The following is a 15,867-nucleotide window of genomic DNA, read 5'->3' as shown; positions in this document are numbered from 1 at the left end:
GGATGGGATTGGGATAGGAATGGGATTGGAATGGGGTGGGATTGGGATAGGAATGGGGTTGGAATGGGGTGGGATGGGATTGGGATAGGAATGAGGTTGGAATGGGATTGCAATGGGGAACGTTGGAATAGGAATGTGGTTGGAATGGGGTGGTGGAGCCTCATCCCAAGGAGGAACCGCCCGCAGTCCCGCCGCAGGGCCCGGGCAGGTGCCTCTCCTCTCCTTGGGCTGCCGGGGTGGGGCTGCCCGGGCTCTGCTGCCTTCCTCAGCCTCTTCCTCCTTGCCTTAATGAGCTCTGATTTGCATGGGGGGACGTGTCTGTGCACGGATCCCGGGATCCCGTGCGAGGGGAGCCCGGCTGGAAGAGCCCCAGAGCAGCTCCTGGGGAATGGGGACTGAGCCCGGGGAGGTTCTGGTGGTCCTGGAGACCCCAGGAATCCCGGGAAAAGCCTCCTTGGCCTCCAGGCACTCGCAGAGGCAGAGGGATCGAGGGGAGGAAGGTCAGGATCTGTCCTCAAGGATGAGCCCAAGGAAGGCCCCAGCCTGGAGGGACAGACTGGGGACCCCAGTGTGATCCCCAGAGGCACTCGGGTGCCTGGGCAGGAGGGGCAAAAGGGGAGGCTCAAGGCTCTTCCCCAAATTCCTCGAGTCCAGCTGACGATTCCCATCCCTGCTCCAGCTGGGGTGGGGGCCGGTTTAAAGGCAGATTGGAATTTGGATTTTAAAAATCGGGATTTATTTCAGAAGTAAAGGCTCCTTTTGGCAGAAACCCCTTTCCTTTTTGGCCAAAAACCCCAGCAAAAGCTCTGCCAGGACCGCTGGGCCCCACCCCAGCTTTGCTCCAGCTGGGGGCTGGGGGCCACCTCCCCAGTATGAACCACTCCCAGTACAAACCATTCCCAGTGCGATCCATTCCCAGTATGAACCACTCCCAGTACAAACCATTCCCAGTGCGATCCATTCCCAGTATGAACCATTCCCAGTGCAATCCATTCCCAGTATGAACCATTCCTAGTGAAAACCATTCCCAGTGCAATCCATTCTGAATACAATCCATTCCCAGTGCAAACCATTCCCAGTACAAACCATTCCCAGTATGAACCATTCCCAGTGCAATCCATTCCCAGTATGAAACATTCCCAGTACGATCCATTCCCAGTATGAACCATTCCCAGTGCAATCCATTCCCAGTATGAACCATTCCCAGTGCAATCCATTCCCAGTATGAACCATTCCTAGTGAAAACCATTCCCAGTGCAATCCATTCTGAATACAATCCATTCCCAGTGCAAACCATTTCCAGTACAAACCATTCCCAGTACAAAGCCCCTCCCTCTTCCAGCCTCTCTGGGTCCCCCCACCAGACTGGGCAGGGCAGGGGAGCCTCCCGTGTCCTCCCCAAACCCCCGTGTTTGAGTTGCTCAGGGACTTCTCGAGACCCCCAAAACCCAGTCCCGGGGGTCCCGGAGTTCCCGGGGGTCGGGGCTGTGTCTCCCCCATGGCCGAGGGCGGCTCCCGGGGGTCCCGGCTGTGCCTCCCTCATGGCCGAGGGCGGCTCCCGGGGGTCCCGGGGGTCGGGGCTGTGCCTCCCCCATGGCCGAGGGCGCCTCCCGGGGGTCTCGGGGGTCCCGGCGGTGCCTCCCCCATGGCCGGGGGCGGCTCCCGGGGGTCTCGGGGGTCCCGGCTGTGCCTCCCTCATGGCCGAGGGCGGGTCTCGGAGGTCCCGGCTGTGCCTCCCCCATGGCCGGGGGCGCCTCCCGGGGGTCCCGATGGTCGGGGCTGTGCCTCCCCCATGGCCGAGGGCGCCTCCCGGGGGTCTCGGGGGTCCCGGCGGTGCCTCCCCCATGGCCGGGGGCGGCTCCCGGGGGTCCCTCCCGCCGCAGGTCCCGGTGCGGGGCCGTGGGAGCCGGGGAGGGGCGGCGGGCGGAGCTGCCGTTCCCGGGGCGGGCCCGGCGCGGCGGCGGCGGCGGCGGCGGAGCCGCTCCCCAGCCCGGCCCCGTCCCGAGGAGCCGCGGAGCAGCCCCGGCGCCGCCACGGCCTCGCCGCCCCCCGCCGCATGAAGGTGCGCGGGGCCGGGCCGGGGGCGGCGGCCGGGGGGGCGCGGCGAGCGGGGCCGGAGCCCCCCGGGGGTCCCGGAGCGGACGGAGCGCGGCTCCCGGGGCTGCTCAGGAGGATGCACTTGTTCCGGAGCTCCAGCTACGACGTGCGGCTGGAGGGGGCCGGGGGGAGCCTGCCCCGCATCCAGGGGATCCGCTGGGTGAGTGGGGAATGGGGGGAGCGCGCCCCCAAATCCGCTGGGAGAGTGAGGGGAGCGCGCCCCAAAATCCGCTGGGTCAGTGGGGCCGGGGCAGCGTGTCCCCAGATCCCCATGGTCAGTGGGGCCGGGGTCTCTCCAGCCCCGGGAATTTGGGAATGAGAGGAGGGGAAGGAGTCCAGGAGTGCAGGGAGCCAGGCGAGAGCACGGGGAGTGAATCCAGGCGTGCCAGGAGCCAGGTGAGGCTACGAGGAGCCAGGTGAGGGAGGGAGGAACCAGGTGAGGGTACCGGGAGTGAATCCAGGCGTGCAGGGAGCCAGGTGAGGGCACGGGGGGCCAGGTGAGGGCACGGGGGGCCAGGGAGGGCACGGGGGGCCAGGTGAGGGCACAGGGAGCCAGGGATGGCACAGGGAGCCAGGTGAGGGCACGGGGGGCCAGGTGAGGGCACGGGGGGCCAGGTGAGGGCACAGGGAGCCAGGGATGGCACAGGGAGCCAGGTGAGGGCACGGGGGGCCAGGTGAGGGCACAGGGAGCCAGGTGAGCTCACAAGGGCCGGGTGAGGCTGCAGGTGAGCTGCGCGGGCTGGGACGGGCGGAGCGGAGCGGAACGGGCGGCCAGGCGTGAAGCGAGCCCGGTGCCAGGTGCCCGGCGGCGCATCCCAGCAGGAAGGACATTCCAGGGGCGGGGGGACATTCCAGGGGCGGGGGGACATTCCGGGGGGACATTCCGGGGACACGCAGCGTTCCCCGGTAGGGATCTGGCCCCTGCCATCACGACCTCCCCGCCCGGCTCCGTTCTGGCCCCGGGAGCTGAGGGGTGGTCCCGGGGGTCCCTGGCCCTGCTCTCGGCCCCTCCTTGTCCCCTCTCGGTCCCTCCTTGTCCCCTCCAGGCGGGGAGGTGACCCTGGAGCCCCGGCAGAGCTTCCGGAGCTTTGCGTCCTTCCCCTTCCCTCACTGCTCGGCCTGGGACGCTTTTCAAGCAAAAAGTGGAATTATTTTAGGGGACACCTCCCCTTTGGGCATTTCCATGCAACGCAGGGGCTCCCTCCCAGATAAGTTTTCCTCGTTTTTTCCTTTTCTTCCCGATTTGTTTTTCTCTCCAAAACTTTTCGGAGCAGACTTTGGGGTGGGCTTTGGAGGGACGCTAAGGCCGGGGTGAGCAGCAGGCCTGGAGCGTTCCTGGGCTGAACTGGGATAAATCCCACCAGCCCTGGCAGCAGTGGCACCTGTGGCACGGCAGGAGCGTCCCCTCTGTGGGGACACCCAGGGATTGAGGGCACTGGAGCCGATTCCAGCAGGGAAAGGGGGATTTTGTCCCAGCACAGCCACTCCTGGGGCAGGGAAATGCCTCAGGAGCCACACAGGTCCCTTGTCCCTGTTGCTGGAAGCTCCTGGAAACTTCTGGCTCCATCTCATCCCCCTTGGGGATCTGATCCCAGCAAATCCCTCCTGGCTCCAAAGGACAGTGGTGTCCCCAGGTGGCTCCATCCTTCCCAGGGGACAGGTGCCGCTGTGCCAGTGACAGGTGCCACTGTGCCAGCCAAAAGTGCCGCTGTGCCAGTCCCTGGTGAGGACAACAGAGTCGGAACTGGTCCCCAAGCCCATCCCAGGGGTGCCAAGCCCCATCCTGGGGGCGCTGAGCCCATCCCAGGTGTACCAAGCTGTGTCTTGGGGGGTGCTCAGCCCTGTCCTGGGGGCGCTGAGCCCATCCCGGGTGTACCAAGCCCATCTCGGGGATGCCCAGCCCCGTCGCGGGGATGCCAAACCCCATCCCAGGGTTGCTGAGCCCATCCCGAGGGTGCCCAGCCCCATCCTGGGGGGTGCTTGAGCCCATTTCGGGGGTGCTGAGCCCATCCCGAGGGTGCCCAGCCCCATCGTGGGGGGTGCTGAGCCCATTTTGGGGGCGCTGAGCCCATCCCGAGGGTGCCCATCCCCGTCCCGTGGGATCCCAGCCCCGTCCCAGAGGATGCAGCGCCGAGCCCCGGCCTGCGGAGGCTGCGGATGGGCGAGGGCTTTCTCCGGAGCCCCGAGGCCCGAAATAGCCGCGCTTGTTTTCCTCGGCATCCCAAACAAACAAAAGCGGCCGCGGGCGCGGAACGGCCGCTGGCGGCCTTGGCCGGGCGCCCGGCGCTGCCGGAATCCCGGAGAAAGGCAGGATCCCGTGGGCAGGAAGGTGGAAAAGGCGACTCCTTAGGAAGCTGCTGGAGCCACGGAGTCACGGGGAGGGGGCTGGGGGCGTCCTGAGGGTCCTGACCCCCGGTGGGTGCTCCAGGGAGGGGGTTTGGGGACAGTAAGGGGGTTTGGGTGATTCCAGAGCAGCGAGGAATCCCGGGAAGGAGGAATCGGGTCCTTGAGCGGGGTTTTTGTGTCTCTTTCGGTGTCCTTGGAGCGCGGCCTGGCTCTGGGCCCCAAGGGCAGAGGGGGACGGCAGAGGGGGCTCTGTGCTGGGGGACGGCTGAGGCCCTTTGGGGACCTGGGCAGAGGGACACCGGGGCAGAGGGACACCGGGGCAGAGGGACACCGGGGCGTCACCTGCACCCGTTTGGTGGCACGAACCAAGAGGTGACGGGGACCTCCTGCACCCAGAGGGTGACAGGGTCCCATGGGTGACACAGATCTCCTGCTCCCATGGGTGACAGGGACCTCCTACACCCAAAGGGTGATGGGGAGCTCCTGTTCCCACGGCTGGCACCTCCATGTCTCCAGAGCAGCCCCGTGTCCCGGCCACCTCCCAGCTCCCATTTGCAAAGTTTGCAAACATTTGCTCGGAGCGGTTCCTGCTCGCCGCAGCCGTCACGGGGCTCAGCAGAGTTTGCAGAGCGCCTGAGTCACCGTGTCCCTGCCTTGGGGACACTGTGGCCAGCTCAGGAGCAGTGTCCCAGCCTTGGGGACACTGTGGCCAGCTCAGGAGCAGTGTCCAAGCCTTGGGGACACTGTGGCTGGCTCAGGAGCAGTGTCCAAGCCTTGGGGACACTGTGGCCGGTTCAGGAGTGGTGTCCCTGCCTTGGTGACACCATGGCCAGGTGACACACATCCCTGCAGCGTTCCCAGAGCCGCTCGTGGCTCCTCCAAATCCTCCTGAGCCGTTGAGAAGCGCCGGGAGCAGGTGGAGGTTCACCTCGAGGATCCTGCGCTAATTAACTCCTGCACTAATTAATTCCTGCCCTCCTCAACTGGAAATCCATCCGGGATTGCCCCAGCCTCCCCACCCACACCCCAGGAGGATCCCTGCAGACACCAATGTTTGGGTGCCCTCCCGTGCTCTGTGGGACCCCCACAGCGGGGAAAGGGACCCCAAAACGCCCCCTGGGGGTGCCCCCCGTGCGGGTGGGCGTCCCTCGGAGGGTGCCCCATGCCGGGTGAGCGCTCCAAGCTGAACTGGTCTGACGGGTGCGGGCCGGGCTTGTTTATCCAGGGCCGTGGCCAGGAGGGGCCCGCGGGCAGCGCCGCCACCGGGGCTCGGAGCTCGGAGCTCGGGCACCTCTGCCCCGCGGCCCGGGCGGGGCTCGGCCCTCCCTGCGTTTGCTTTTACCCGGGGCATCCCCGAGGGGGAGAGCTGGGGGAAAAATGAGCTGGAGAGCGGGACCGGAGTGAGGAAATGGGTGCTGGATGCAGGGAATTGGTGCTGGGGTCAGGAATTGGGTGCTGGGGTCAGGAATTGGGTGCTGGGGTCAGGATTTGGGTGCTGGGGTCAGGATTTGGGTGCTGGGGTCAGGATTTGGGTTCTGGATTCAGGATTTGGGTTTGGGATTCAGGAAACTGGTGCTGGGTTCAAGAACTGGGTTCTGGGTTCAGGATTTGGGTTCGGGATTCAGGAAAATGGTGCTGGGGTCAGGATTTGGGCACTGGGTTCGGGATTTGGGCGCTGCATTCAGGATCTGAGTGCTGGGTTCAGGATTTGGGTTCTGGGTTCAGGATTTGGGTGCTGGATTCAGGACTGGGGTTCTGGACTCAGGATTTGGGTGTTGCCCCTCACCTGGTGAAGAGCTGGGGGTGCTCTGGGGGTGCCAGGACCCCTCCCCAGCTGTGTGGGGTGATGGGGACACAGCAGAGCCCCCACAAACCCCCCAACCCTCTCCCCTTTGGTTTTCCAGACCCCGCTCCTGGACTCGGAATCCAGCCTGGACTATGGCCACAGCATCACCCAGGTGGGGGGGGCCGGGGAAGCCCCCGGGGAGGTGAATTTGGGGGGCTGAGGGCTGGAGCACCCCCACACCCCAAAGCCATCGAGATCCTCCTCAGCCATTCCTGGGGTGGACAACGGCAATCCCGGGGCACTGGGGGGACGGGTGACGGCCCAGCCCCCTCCCCACGATCTCCCTTGTCCCCCTGCCACCCTCAGGCGTCCTCGGAGAAGATCTGGAGGGCGGGCAAGCTCCTCTTCGCCCACCTGAGCACCTCCCGGCCCGGCCTCATCCGCGACCACAAGCACCACCTGCGGCACCACCGGTGGGCCGGGGGGCCCTGGGGGGCTCCGGGGGGGCTGTCCCGGGCGGTTCTCACCCCCTGTGCCCCCCCAGGCAGTGCTGCTCGGGGAAGGAGCTGGTGGATTGGCTGCTGAGCGCCGGCGCGGCCGTCCAGACGCGCGGCCAGGCCGTGGGCGTCGGGCAGGTGCTGGTGGACAGCGGGGTCCTGACGCACGGTGAGGGGGTTTTGGGGGGCTCTGGGGGGGTTCAGGGGGTGCAGAACCGAGCTGAGGGCCGCTGTCACCCCGCAGTGAGGCAGGAGTGGCACTTCCAGGACAAGGAGACGCAGTTTTACCGCTTTGCCGAGCTGGAGCTGAGCCCCGAGCCCGGCGCGGGGCCGCGGGAGCCCGAGGAGCTGCTGGAGGCTTTGGGGTTCCTGGCGCAGCTGGGCCCTGACGCGCTGCTCTCCATGGCCCTGCGCAAGCCGTGAGTGCCCCGGGGGCTCCTTGGCACCTTTTGGACCCGGCTCGGGGGGTCTGGAGCGGCCACGGGGATGCTGAGGGTGGGGGGACCCAACAGAGTCACCCAAAGAGGGGAAGGGGCTGGGGAGGGGGGCACAGGGAGCCGCTGACCCCCCCGGCCCCCCCAGGCCTGCCCAGCGCACGCAGGACGAGCTGGAGCTGATCTTTGAGGAGCTGCTGCACATCAAAGCCGTGGCTCATCTCTCCAACTCGGTGAGCGCGGCCGTGTCCCCAAACCCTGCGGGGTCAGGGTGTCCCCTCACCCCCAAATCCTCCTGAACCACATCAGCTCCTGTCCCGGCTCCCCAAATCCTTCTGCACCCCCTTCCTTCCACGTAAACATCCTCTCTGATCATTTCTGTGCCTCCCTTGGCCCTTCCCTGCCATTCCCCGTCCCCGTGTCCCCCGCTGGCCCGGCTGAGGTGACAGCGCTGTCCCCTGTGCAGGTGAAGCGGGAGCTGGCGGCCGTGCTGATGTTCGAGGGGCACCAGCGTGCAGGCACTGTCTGTGAGTCACCCTGAGTCCCCCATGGGTGACACTGGGGTGTCCCCAGCCCGGGGACACTGGAGCTGTTCCCAAAATTGAGGATTTTCCCACCTTTCCCCGGGCGCAGTGTTCAGCCAAGGTGACAAAGGCACCTCCTGGTACATCATCTGGAAGGGCTCGGTCAACGTGGTCACCCACGGCAAGGTGGGTTTGTCCCTGTGCTGGGGGTACACCTTGGGGACACCCCAGTGTCACCATCCCTCACCTCTCCAGGGCTTGGTGGCCACCCTGCATGAGGGGGACACCCTGGGGACACCCTGGTGTCACTGTCCCTCACCCCCCATACTGTTCCCAGGGCTTGGTGGCCACTCTGAAGGAGGGGGACACCCCAGGGACACCCCAGTGTCACCATCTCTCACCCCCCCTGTGCTGTCCCCAGGGCTTGGTGGCCACCCTACACGAGGGGGACACTATGGGAACACTCTGGGGACACCCCAGTGTCACCATCCCTCACCTACCCAGGGCTCGGTGGCCACCCTGCACTGCAGGGACACTCTGGGGACACTCTGGAGACGCCCAGTGTCATTGTCCCTCACCCCTCCACGATGTCCCCAGGGCTTGGTGGCCACCCTGCACTGCAGGGACACTCTGGGGACACTCTGGAGACGCCCAGTGTCATTGTCCCTCACCCCTCCACGATGTCCCCAGGGCTTGGTGGCCACCCTGCACGAGGGGGACGATTTCGGGCAGCTGGCGCTGGTGAACGACGCCCCGCGGGCGGCCACCATCCTCCTGCGCGAGGACAATTGTCACTTCCTGCGCGTGGACAAGCAGGACTTCAACCGCATCCTCAAGGTGGGCCCGGGGGGGGGATTCTGGGGGGGATTTTGGGGGGATTTTGGGGTGAACTTTGGGGAATCCCGGCCGGGCTGATGACGGGATCACCCCCAGGACGTGGAGGCCAACACGGTGCGGCTGAAGGAGCACGGCAAGGTGGTGCTGGTGCTGCAGAAGGACCTGCAGGGGGGCAGCGGCCAGGCGGCCTCGGCGCGGAGCAGCAGGTGACACTCCTGTGCCCCTGGTGGCGGGTGACACCCGTGTCCCTGTCCCCCTTTGGCAGGTGACATTCCTGTGCCCCTGGTGGCAGGTGCCACCCTTGTCCCCTGAGCCACCCCTCTGCCCTTTCCAGCCTCCCTCGGGGCAGTTTTTGGCAGGAACAAGGGGACAAGGAGCAGCGACGCCAGCCCATGCTGTCACCAGCCCGTGGTGGTGGCACCGCTGTCACCAGCCCGTGGTGTCCCTGCCCACGGCCACGGTGTCACCTCTGTCCTTCCCGTCCCCAGCAGGTACCTGGTGATGGCCGGGACACCTGAGAAGATCCTGGAGCACCTGCTGGAGTTCATGCGGCTCGATGCCACCCTCTATGACCCCGTGGGTAGGTGGGGGTGTCCCCACTGTGGGGGTGTCCCCATGTGCCATCCCAGAGCCACCTGGACACAGGGCTGGGGACAGGCTGGGGGCACCGAGGGGGTTCCTCATTCCCGGTGTCCAACCCCAAATCCCGCTGGTGCCACCCCGGGCTCGCTAAAAACCCCAAAAGCCGAGGCCGGGAGAGGGCGGCGGCTCCGGGCGGGGAGGGAGCGGCTCCTCCGGGCCGGGAGAGGCTCCTCGGCGCCTCTCGGTCTCCCTCTGCCTTCGGAGAGGAGAAACCAGACGAGCCGGGAGCCAGGAGGTGTCCCCAGCGGGTCACAAATCCCAGGAGGTGTCCCCAGCCGGTCACAAATCCCGGGAGGTGTCTCCAGCGGGTCACAAATCCCAGGAGGTGTCCCCAGTGGGTCAGAAATCCCAGGAGATGTCCCCAGCGGGTCACAACTCCCAGGAGGTGTCCCCAGCGGGTCACAACTCCCAGGAGGTGTCCCCAGCGGGTGACAAATAGCAGCCGGGGACAAGGCGCTGCCTTGGGGCCAATCCCTGGGATTTGTCATCCCATCCTGGACCCCTGGGATTTGTGATCCCACCCCAATGACCCAGCGCCTCCTGTGGGGTTTAGGAACAAAATCTGCCCTGCCACCAGCAGGGTCCCAATGGTGGGGACATCCCGGGCCACCCCAGGCAGGGCACAGGGAATCCTTGGCCGGGTCCCCGTGTCCCCACGGCGCTGGGGACAGCAGTGACAGTGCCCTGTCCCTGGTGGGGACACCCCAGGCTACCCCAGGCCAGACCAGCAGGGCACAGGGGATCCTTGGCCGGGTCCCCATGGTGGAGACACCCCAGGCAGGGCGTGGAGAATCCTTGGCCGGGTCCCCGTGTCCCCACGGCGCTGGGGACAGCAGTGACAGTGCCCTGTCCCTCGCAGACACGCTGCTGGGGGATTTCCTGCTCACCTACACCGTGTTCATGCCGACCTCGCAGCTCTGCCGGGCCCTGCTGCACCAGTATCCTTCCGTGTGGGACTGGGCCCCAAACCCCCTTCCAGCACCCTTGGGTGCCTCCCCATCTCCCAGGTGCCATCCTGGGGGTCCCTGCCCCTCTCCACGTTTCACTGGTGCCCTTGACCGGTGCCAGTTTCCGCGCGGAGCCGCTGGAGGGCTCGGAGCAGGACAAGGCCTCGTACGCCCTGCGCAAGCGGCGCAAGATCCTGCGGCTGGTCAGCCAGTGGGTGCTGCTCTACGGGCGGCTGCTGCAGGGCGACCGCAGCACCACGGCCCTGCTGCAGGTACGGCCGGGGTGGCGCTGCCAGGGTGGCGCGGTGACGCCACAGGGACTGTCCTGCACTCATCCTGCGCCCCCTGTCCCCGCAGAACCTGGCAGACCTGGCGAGCCGGGACCCTCAGCTGGGCGGGCTGTGCCAGGAGCAGGGCCAGGAGCGGCGGCGGCCCCGAGCGTGAGTCCCCGCGGTGTCCCCCAGTGTCCCACAGTGTCCCCTGATGTCCCCTGATGCCACCACAGGTGTCCTGGGGAGGAGCTTTTGGGGTGGCTCTGGTGCCACCTTGTCCCCAGTGTGGGGGTTCCCGGCCATGGGGAGGGTGGCACGTGCAGCTGGGTAGGGCGGGGGGGCTCGGAGGTGGGCAAGGGGTGGCCTGGGGTGGCTGCAGTCCCCGGAGGTGGCCACAGTCCCAGGGGTGGCCGCAGTCCCTGGTGGTGGCCGCTCCCAGTTCTGTTGCCACCAGGAACGGCATCTCCATCCTCCCCCTTCCCTTCCCGCAGGCTGGAGAACGGTGACGGCAGCGTGTCCCCCCAGCCCAAGGTAGGGACCCCTGAGGGGTGACAGGGCAGGGTCTGGGTCCCCTCTGCCCTTTGGGGACACACCACAGGAGGGGTGGTGGCTGTGGCCGTGTCCTCCTGTCTGTCCCACCTTCCCCAGGCCTGGAGCTGGGGTCACACAGGACACACCACAGGAGGGGTGGTGGCTGTGGCCGTGTCCTCCTGTCTGTCCCACCTTCCCCAGGCCTGGAGCTGGGGTCACACAGGACACGCCACAGGAGGGGTGGTGGCTGTGGCCGTGTCCTCCTGTCTGTCCCTCCTCCCGCAGGCGCGGAGCTCGGGAATGTGGCTCGGGAGCCCCGAGGAGCCGATCCTGGACAGCACCTGTGCCCTGCGAGCGCAGGACAAAGGTACTGCCCCCTCAGCAGGACTGTCCCCGCAGCACGGGGACACTGAGGTCCCTTCTGTCCCTTTGAGGTCCCTTCTGTCCCCCCCAGTGCCCTACGAGATCTTCAGGGCCGACCACTCGTGCCTGGTGGCGGTGCTGCCGGTCAACGCCGCCGTGCGGGACGTGCTGCGGGCGCTGGCGCCGCGGCTGCGCCGGGACCGGGAGCACGTCCTGGTCAGGGTGAACTCGGCCGGAGGTGAGGGGACGCCCCGGGGTGGCTTTGTCCCCGTGTGTGTCCCCTCCTCGGTGTCACCGCGCCTTTCCCTCCGCGCAGAGCGAGCGGTGCTGCCGCAGGACGCCCTGGGGGTGTTCACGGCCCTGGGCCTCAACGAGAGGCTCTTTGTGGTCAGCAGGGACGAGCTGGGCAGCCTGGTGAGTGTGGGGTGGGGTCTGGGGTGGGCAGCACTGGGTGGACCCCCCTGGAGGGGTTGGGGGCTGCAGTGCCTCTGTTTGGGGTCCTACCGAGAGCAGAAAGGGTCAGGGGTCCTGTCCTGTTCCCAGACCCCCCACCCCGAGCAGCTGGGCCCCCACGCCGGCTCCTCGGACACGCTGGACCTGATCAGCTCCAAGGACCTGGCCAGCCACCTCACCGACTACGACTGGAACCTCTTCAAGAGCATCCACCAGGTGTGGTCCGTGCTGGGAGCGGCTGGGAGGGGGCTTGGGACACTCCTGACCTGCTGGGGAAGGGGTTTGGGACACCCCTTGTCTGCCAGGAGGGGGTTCAGGACACCCCTTACCTGATGGGAAAGGGGCTCAGGACACCCCTGACCTGCTGAGACGGGGTTTGGGACACCCCTCGCCTGCCAGGAGGGGTTTGGGACACCCCTGACCTGCTGAGACAGGGTTTGGGACACCCCTCACCTGCTGAGAGGGGGTTCAGGACACCCCTCACCTGCTGGGAAGGGTTTTGGGACACCCTTCACCTGCCAGGAGGGCTCCAGGACAGCCCTGAGGCGCCTCTCACGCAGGTGGAGATGATTCACTACATCGTGGGGCCGCACAAGTTCCGCGAGGTGGCCACGGCCAACCTGGCGCGGGTGCTGCGGCGCTTCAACGAGCTGCAGTTCTGGGTGGCCACCGAGCTGTGCCTGTGCCCCGAGCTGGGGCGGCGCGCGCAGCTCCTGCGCAAGTTCATCAAGCTGGCGGCGCAGTGAGTCCCTGTCCCTGTCCCTGTCACTGTCCTTGTGTCACCGTCCTCATGGCTGACCCGTCCCGTCCCCGCCTGCAGCCTCAAGGAGCAGAAGAACCTGAATTCCTTCTTCGCGGTGATGTTCGGTGTGAGCAACACGGCCGTGACTCGCCTGGCCAAGACCTGGGAGGTGACAGAGGGGGGGGACAGCATAGGGAGGGTCTGTGGGGTGGGACAACACCCGGGGAGGGACAGACAGGGGTCCCTGGGTGGGACAGACAAGGGGGGTGGGACAGCTGGGGGTCTCTGCATGGAACGGGGGGGGGTCCCTGGGTGGGACAGGTGGGGGATTTTGGGGAGGGACAATCAGGGGTCTCTGGGGTGGGACAGGGGGGTCTCTGGGGTGGCACAGGGGTGTGCCAGCCTCTGATCCTGTCCCTGCACAGAGGCTGCCCCATAAGATCCGGAAGCTGCACTCAGCCCTGGAGAGGATGCTGGTGAGCGCAGGCCCTCTGCCCCATGTCCCCCTTTCCTGCCCCATGTCCCCTTCCTTCCCCATGTCCCCCTTTCCTGCCCCATGTCCCCTTTCCTGCCCCATGTCCCCTTTTCCACCCCATGTCCTCCTTTCCTGCCCCATGTCCCCCTTTCCTGCCCCATGTCCCCTTCCTTCCACGTGTCCCCCTTTCCTGCCCCATGTCCCCCTTCCCTGCCCCATGTTCCCTTTCCCTGCCCTGTGTCCCCCTTCCCAGCGGAATTTGCCCCTGGAGCAATGGGGAGGGGGTCCCACTGTCGCCCCTGTCCCCCCACCCCCCGTGTCCCTGCCTGTCCCCAGGACCCCTCGTGGAACCACCGTGTCTATCGCCTGGCCGTGGCCAAGCTGAGTCCCCCCATCATCCCCTTTGTGCCCCTGCTGCTCAAAGGTGGGTCTCTGCTTTTGGGGACCCCCCGGGTGTGCCCAGCGCTCCCCAAGGACCCCGCTCTGAGCCCCAAACCCCCCCCCAGACATGACCTTCATCCACGAGGGCAATCGCACCCTGGCCGAGAACCTCATCAACTTCGAGAAGATGGTGAGAGTGGGGTGGGGACCCCCGCGAGGGCCCTGCTGTGCCCTGCAGGCAGAGCTCTGGCACTGCTGTGGTGGGGACAGAGGTTTTGGGGATCCAGGTGGGGCCGGGTGGCAGCAGGTGACCTCTGTGCCTCACCCACAGCACATGATGGCCAAGACCGTGCGGGTCCTGCAGCGCTGCCGTGGCCACGCGCATGGTGAGAGCCCCAGGGAGCTGGGGAGGGGGCTTGGAGGGTCCCCTAAATAGGGCTGGGGCCCTGGGGATGGGGCTGAACCCTTGGGGAGGGGGCTGAGCCCTTGGGGACAGGGCTGAGACCCTGAGGATGGGGCTGAGACCCTGGGGATGGGGCTGAACCCTTGGGGACGGGGCTGAGACCCTGGAGATGGGGCTGGAGCCATGGAGATGGGGCTGAGACCCTGGGGATGGGGCTGAGACCCTGGGGATGGGGCTGAGACCCTGGGGATGGGGCTGAGACCCTGAGGATGGGGCTGGAGCCATGGAGATGGGGCTGAGCCCCTGAGGATGGGGCTGAGCCCCTGGGGATGGGGCTGAGCCCCTGGGGATGGGGCTGAGACCCTGAGGATGGGGCTGGAGCCATGGAGATGGGGCTGAGACCCTGGGGATGGGGCTGAGACCCTGGGGATGGGGCTGAGACCCTGGGGATGGGGCTGAGACCCCGGAGATGGGGCTGAGACCCCGGAGATGGGGCTGAACCCTTGGGGACAGTGCTGAGACCCTGGGGATGGGGCTGAACCCTTGGGGATGGGGCTGAGACCCTGAGGATGGGGCTGAGCCCCCTCTCTCTGCTCCTCAGCGCCGCTGTCCCCGCTGAGGAGCCGCTCCCCTCACCGGCCCGAGGACGCCAAGGCCGTCAGGATCTCCACGTGTACGTCTGGAGCTTCTCAATCAGACCCCTAACCCTGCCCCAGGGGACCCCCAACGCTCTGAGGGGGTCCCTGAGCTGGGGGAGAGGGGATGGAGATGGAGGGATCCATGGAGGGATCCATGGATGGATCTATGGATGGATCTATGGATGGATCTATGGAGGGATCCATGGAGGGATCCATGGAGGGATCCATGGAAGGATCCATGGAGGGATCCATGGATGGATCTGTGGAAGGATCTATGGAGGGATCCATGGAGGGATGCATGGAGGGAACCATGGATGGATCTATGGAAGGATCCATGGATGGATCTATGGATGGATCTATGGAAGGATCCATGGAGGGATGCATGGAGGGAACCATGGATGGATCTATGGAGGGATCCATGGATGGATCTATGGATGGATCCATGAAGGGATCCATGGAGGGATCTATGGAAGGATCCATGGATGGATCTATGGAAGGATCTATGGAAGGATCCATGGAGGGATCCATGAGCCAGTCCAGAGCGGTTTGGGGAGGTTTTGGGGTGACACAAGGGGTCCATGGGGTGATCCTGCAGGGATCCTGGACAGGCTCACAGGCTGTGCCCCAGCCTTGATCTCATCCCTCCCTCCCCACAGGCTCGGAGCAGTCCCTGAGCGTGAGGAACCCCGTGTCCACCTGGGCCTACCTGCAGCACCTGAGGGCCATCGACAGCCAGAAGGAGCTGCTGAGGCTCTCCCGGGAGCTGGAGCCCTGAGGGCAGCGGGGCTGGAGCGGGGACGGGGGCCCAGAATGGGGATGGGGGTCCAGACCAAGGATGGGGGCCCAGAATGGGAATTGGGGGTCCAGAGCAAGGATGGGGGCCCAGAATGGGGATGGGGGGTCCAGACCAAGGATGGGTGCCCAGAGCAGGGAGAGGGGCCCAGAATGTGGACGGGGGCCCATAGTGGAGATGGGGGGTCCAGAGCAGGGATGGGTGCCCAGAATGGTGATAGGGTCTGGAGTGGGGATGGGGGTCCAGAACAGGAATGGGGGTTCAGACCGAGGATAGGGGCCCAGAATGGGGATGGGGCACCATCCTTGGACCACCAGAACAGGAATGGGGGCCCAGAGTGAGGATGGGGCCCCAAAATGGGGACGGGTGCCCAGAGCAGGGATGGGGGTCCAGGAGTGAGGATGGGGGTCCAGAACCATGATGGGTGGCCAAACCAGGGATGGGGGCCTGGAGCAAGGATGGGGGTCCAGAATGGGGATGGGGGTCCGGAGCAAGGATGGGGTTCTGGAGCAGGGATGGGGGTCCAGAGCAAGGACGGGGGTCCAGAGCAAGGATGGGGGTCCAGAGCAGGGATGGGGGCCCAGAGCAAGGATGGGGGCCCAGAGCAAGGATGGGGGCCCAAAGCAGGGTTGGGGGCCCAAAGCAGGGATGGGGGCCCAAAGCAGGGTTGGGGTCCCAGCTGCCGGCGGCAGGGCAGCCCTGGCTC

At 66.3% G+C, this 15,867-nt stretch overlaps 1 protein-coding gene across 4 annotated transcripts; it reads left to right on the top strand.

The window, feature by feature from the left end:
- The first annotated feature begins 2,056 nt into the window (after positions 1 to 2,056).
- Positions 2,057 to 15,185, top strand: RAPGEF3 (Rap guanine nucleotide exchange factor 3). 4 transcript variants are annotated; one of them, XM_063179317.1, is made up of 27 exons: positions 2,057 to 2,257; positions 6,348 to 6,401; positions 6,596 to 6,702; positions 6,774 to 6,895; positions 6,971 to 7,145; positions 7,309 to 7,393; positions 7,627 to 7,687; positions 7,794 to 7,870; positions 8,375 to 8,521; positions 8,618 to 8,727; positions 9,013 to 9,101; positions 10,023 to 10,101; positions 10,232 to 10,382; positions 10,468 to 10,550; positions 10,874 to 10,913; positions 11,199 to 11,280; positions 11,368 to 11,514; positions 11,593 to 11,690; positions 11,820 to 11,945; positions 12,290 to 12,471; positions 12,550 to 12,640; positions 12,897 to 12,947; positions 13,283 to 13,370; positions 13,453 to 13,517; positions 13,659 to 13,713; positions 14,332 to 14,403; positions 15,025 to 15,185. In XM_063179317.1, exons 1-27 carry the CDS (start codon positions 2,057 to 2,059, stop codon positions 15,141 to 15,143), a joined length of 2,757 nt encoding a protein of 918 aa, XP_063035387.1. In that variant the 3' UTR covers positions 15,144 to 15,185. The 4 variants fall into 4 exon arrangements, 3 of the variants coding, with proteins under 3 accessions (XP_063035387.1, XP_063035388.1, XP_063035389.1); XM_063179318.1 differs by having other exon boundaries at positions 2,110 to 2,257; positions 9,010 to 9,101; XM_063179319.1 differs by lacking the exon at positions 2,057 to 2,257 and adding an exon at positions 2,398 to 2,493 and having other exon boundaries at positions 9,010 to 9,101.
- The last annotated feature ends 682 nt before the right edge of the window (positions 15,186 to 15,867 follow it).

This window comes from Melospiza melodia, chromosome 31 (assembly GCF_035770615.1).
Source record: "Melospiza melodia melodia isolate bMelMel2 chromosome 31, bMelMel2.pri, whole genome shotgun sequence".
Taxonomy (NCBI): domain Eukaryota; kingdom Metazoa; phylum Chordata; class Aves; order Passeriformes; family Passerellidae; genus Melospiza; species Melospiza melodia.
Note: the sequence above shows the minus strand (reverse complement) of the source record. Positions and strands in the feature narration are given on the sequence as shown.

What these genes read in the sequence shown, in the direction of transcription:
- RAPGEF3 (XM_063179317.1), top strand. Translation starts at nt 2,057, where the DNA reads ATGAAGGTGCGCGGGGCCGGGCCGGGGGCGGCGGCCGGGGGGGCGCGG. An exon ending in CAGCGGGGTCCTGACGCACG is followed by an intron (nt 6,896 to 6,970) that starts GTGAGGGGGTTT and finishes GTCACCCCGCAG; the next exon opens with TGAGGCAGGAGTGGCACTTC. An exon ending in GCCTGGCCAAGACCTGGGAG is followed by an intron (nt 12,641 to 12,896) that starts GTGACAGAGGGG and finishes GTCCCTGCACAG; the next exon opens with AGGCTGCCCCATAAGATCCG.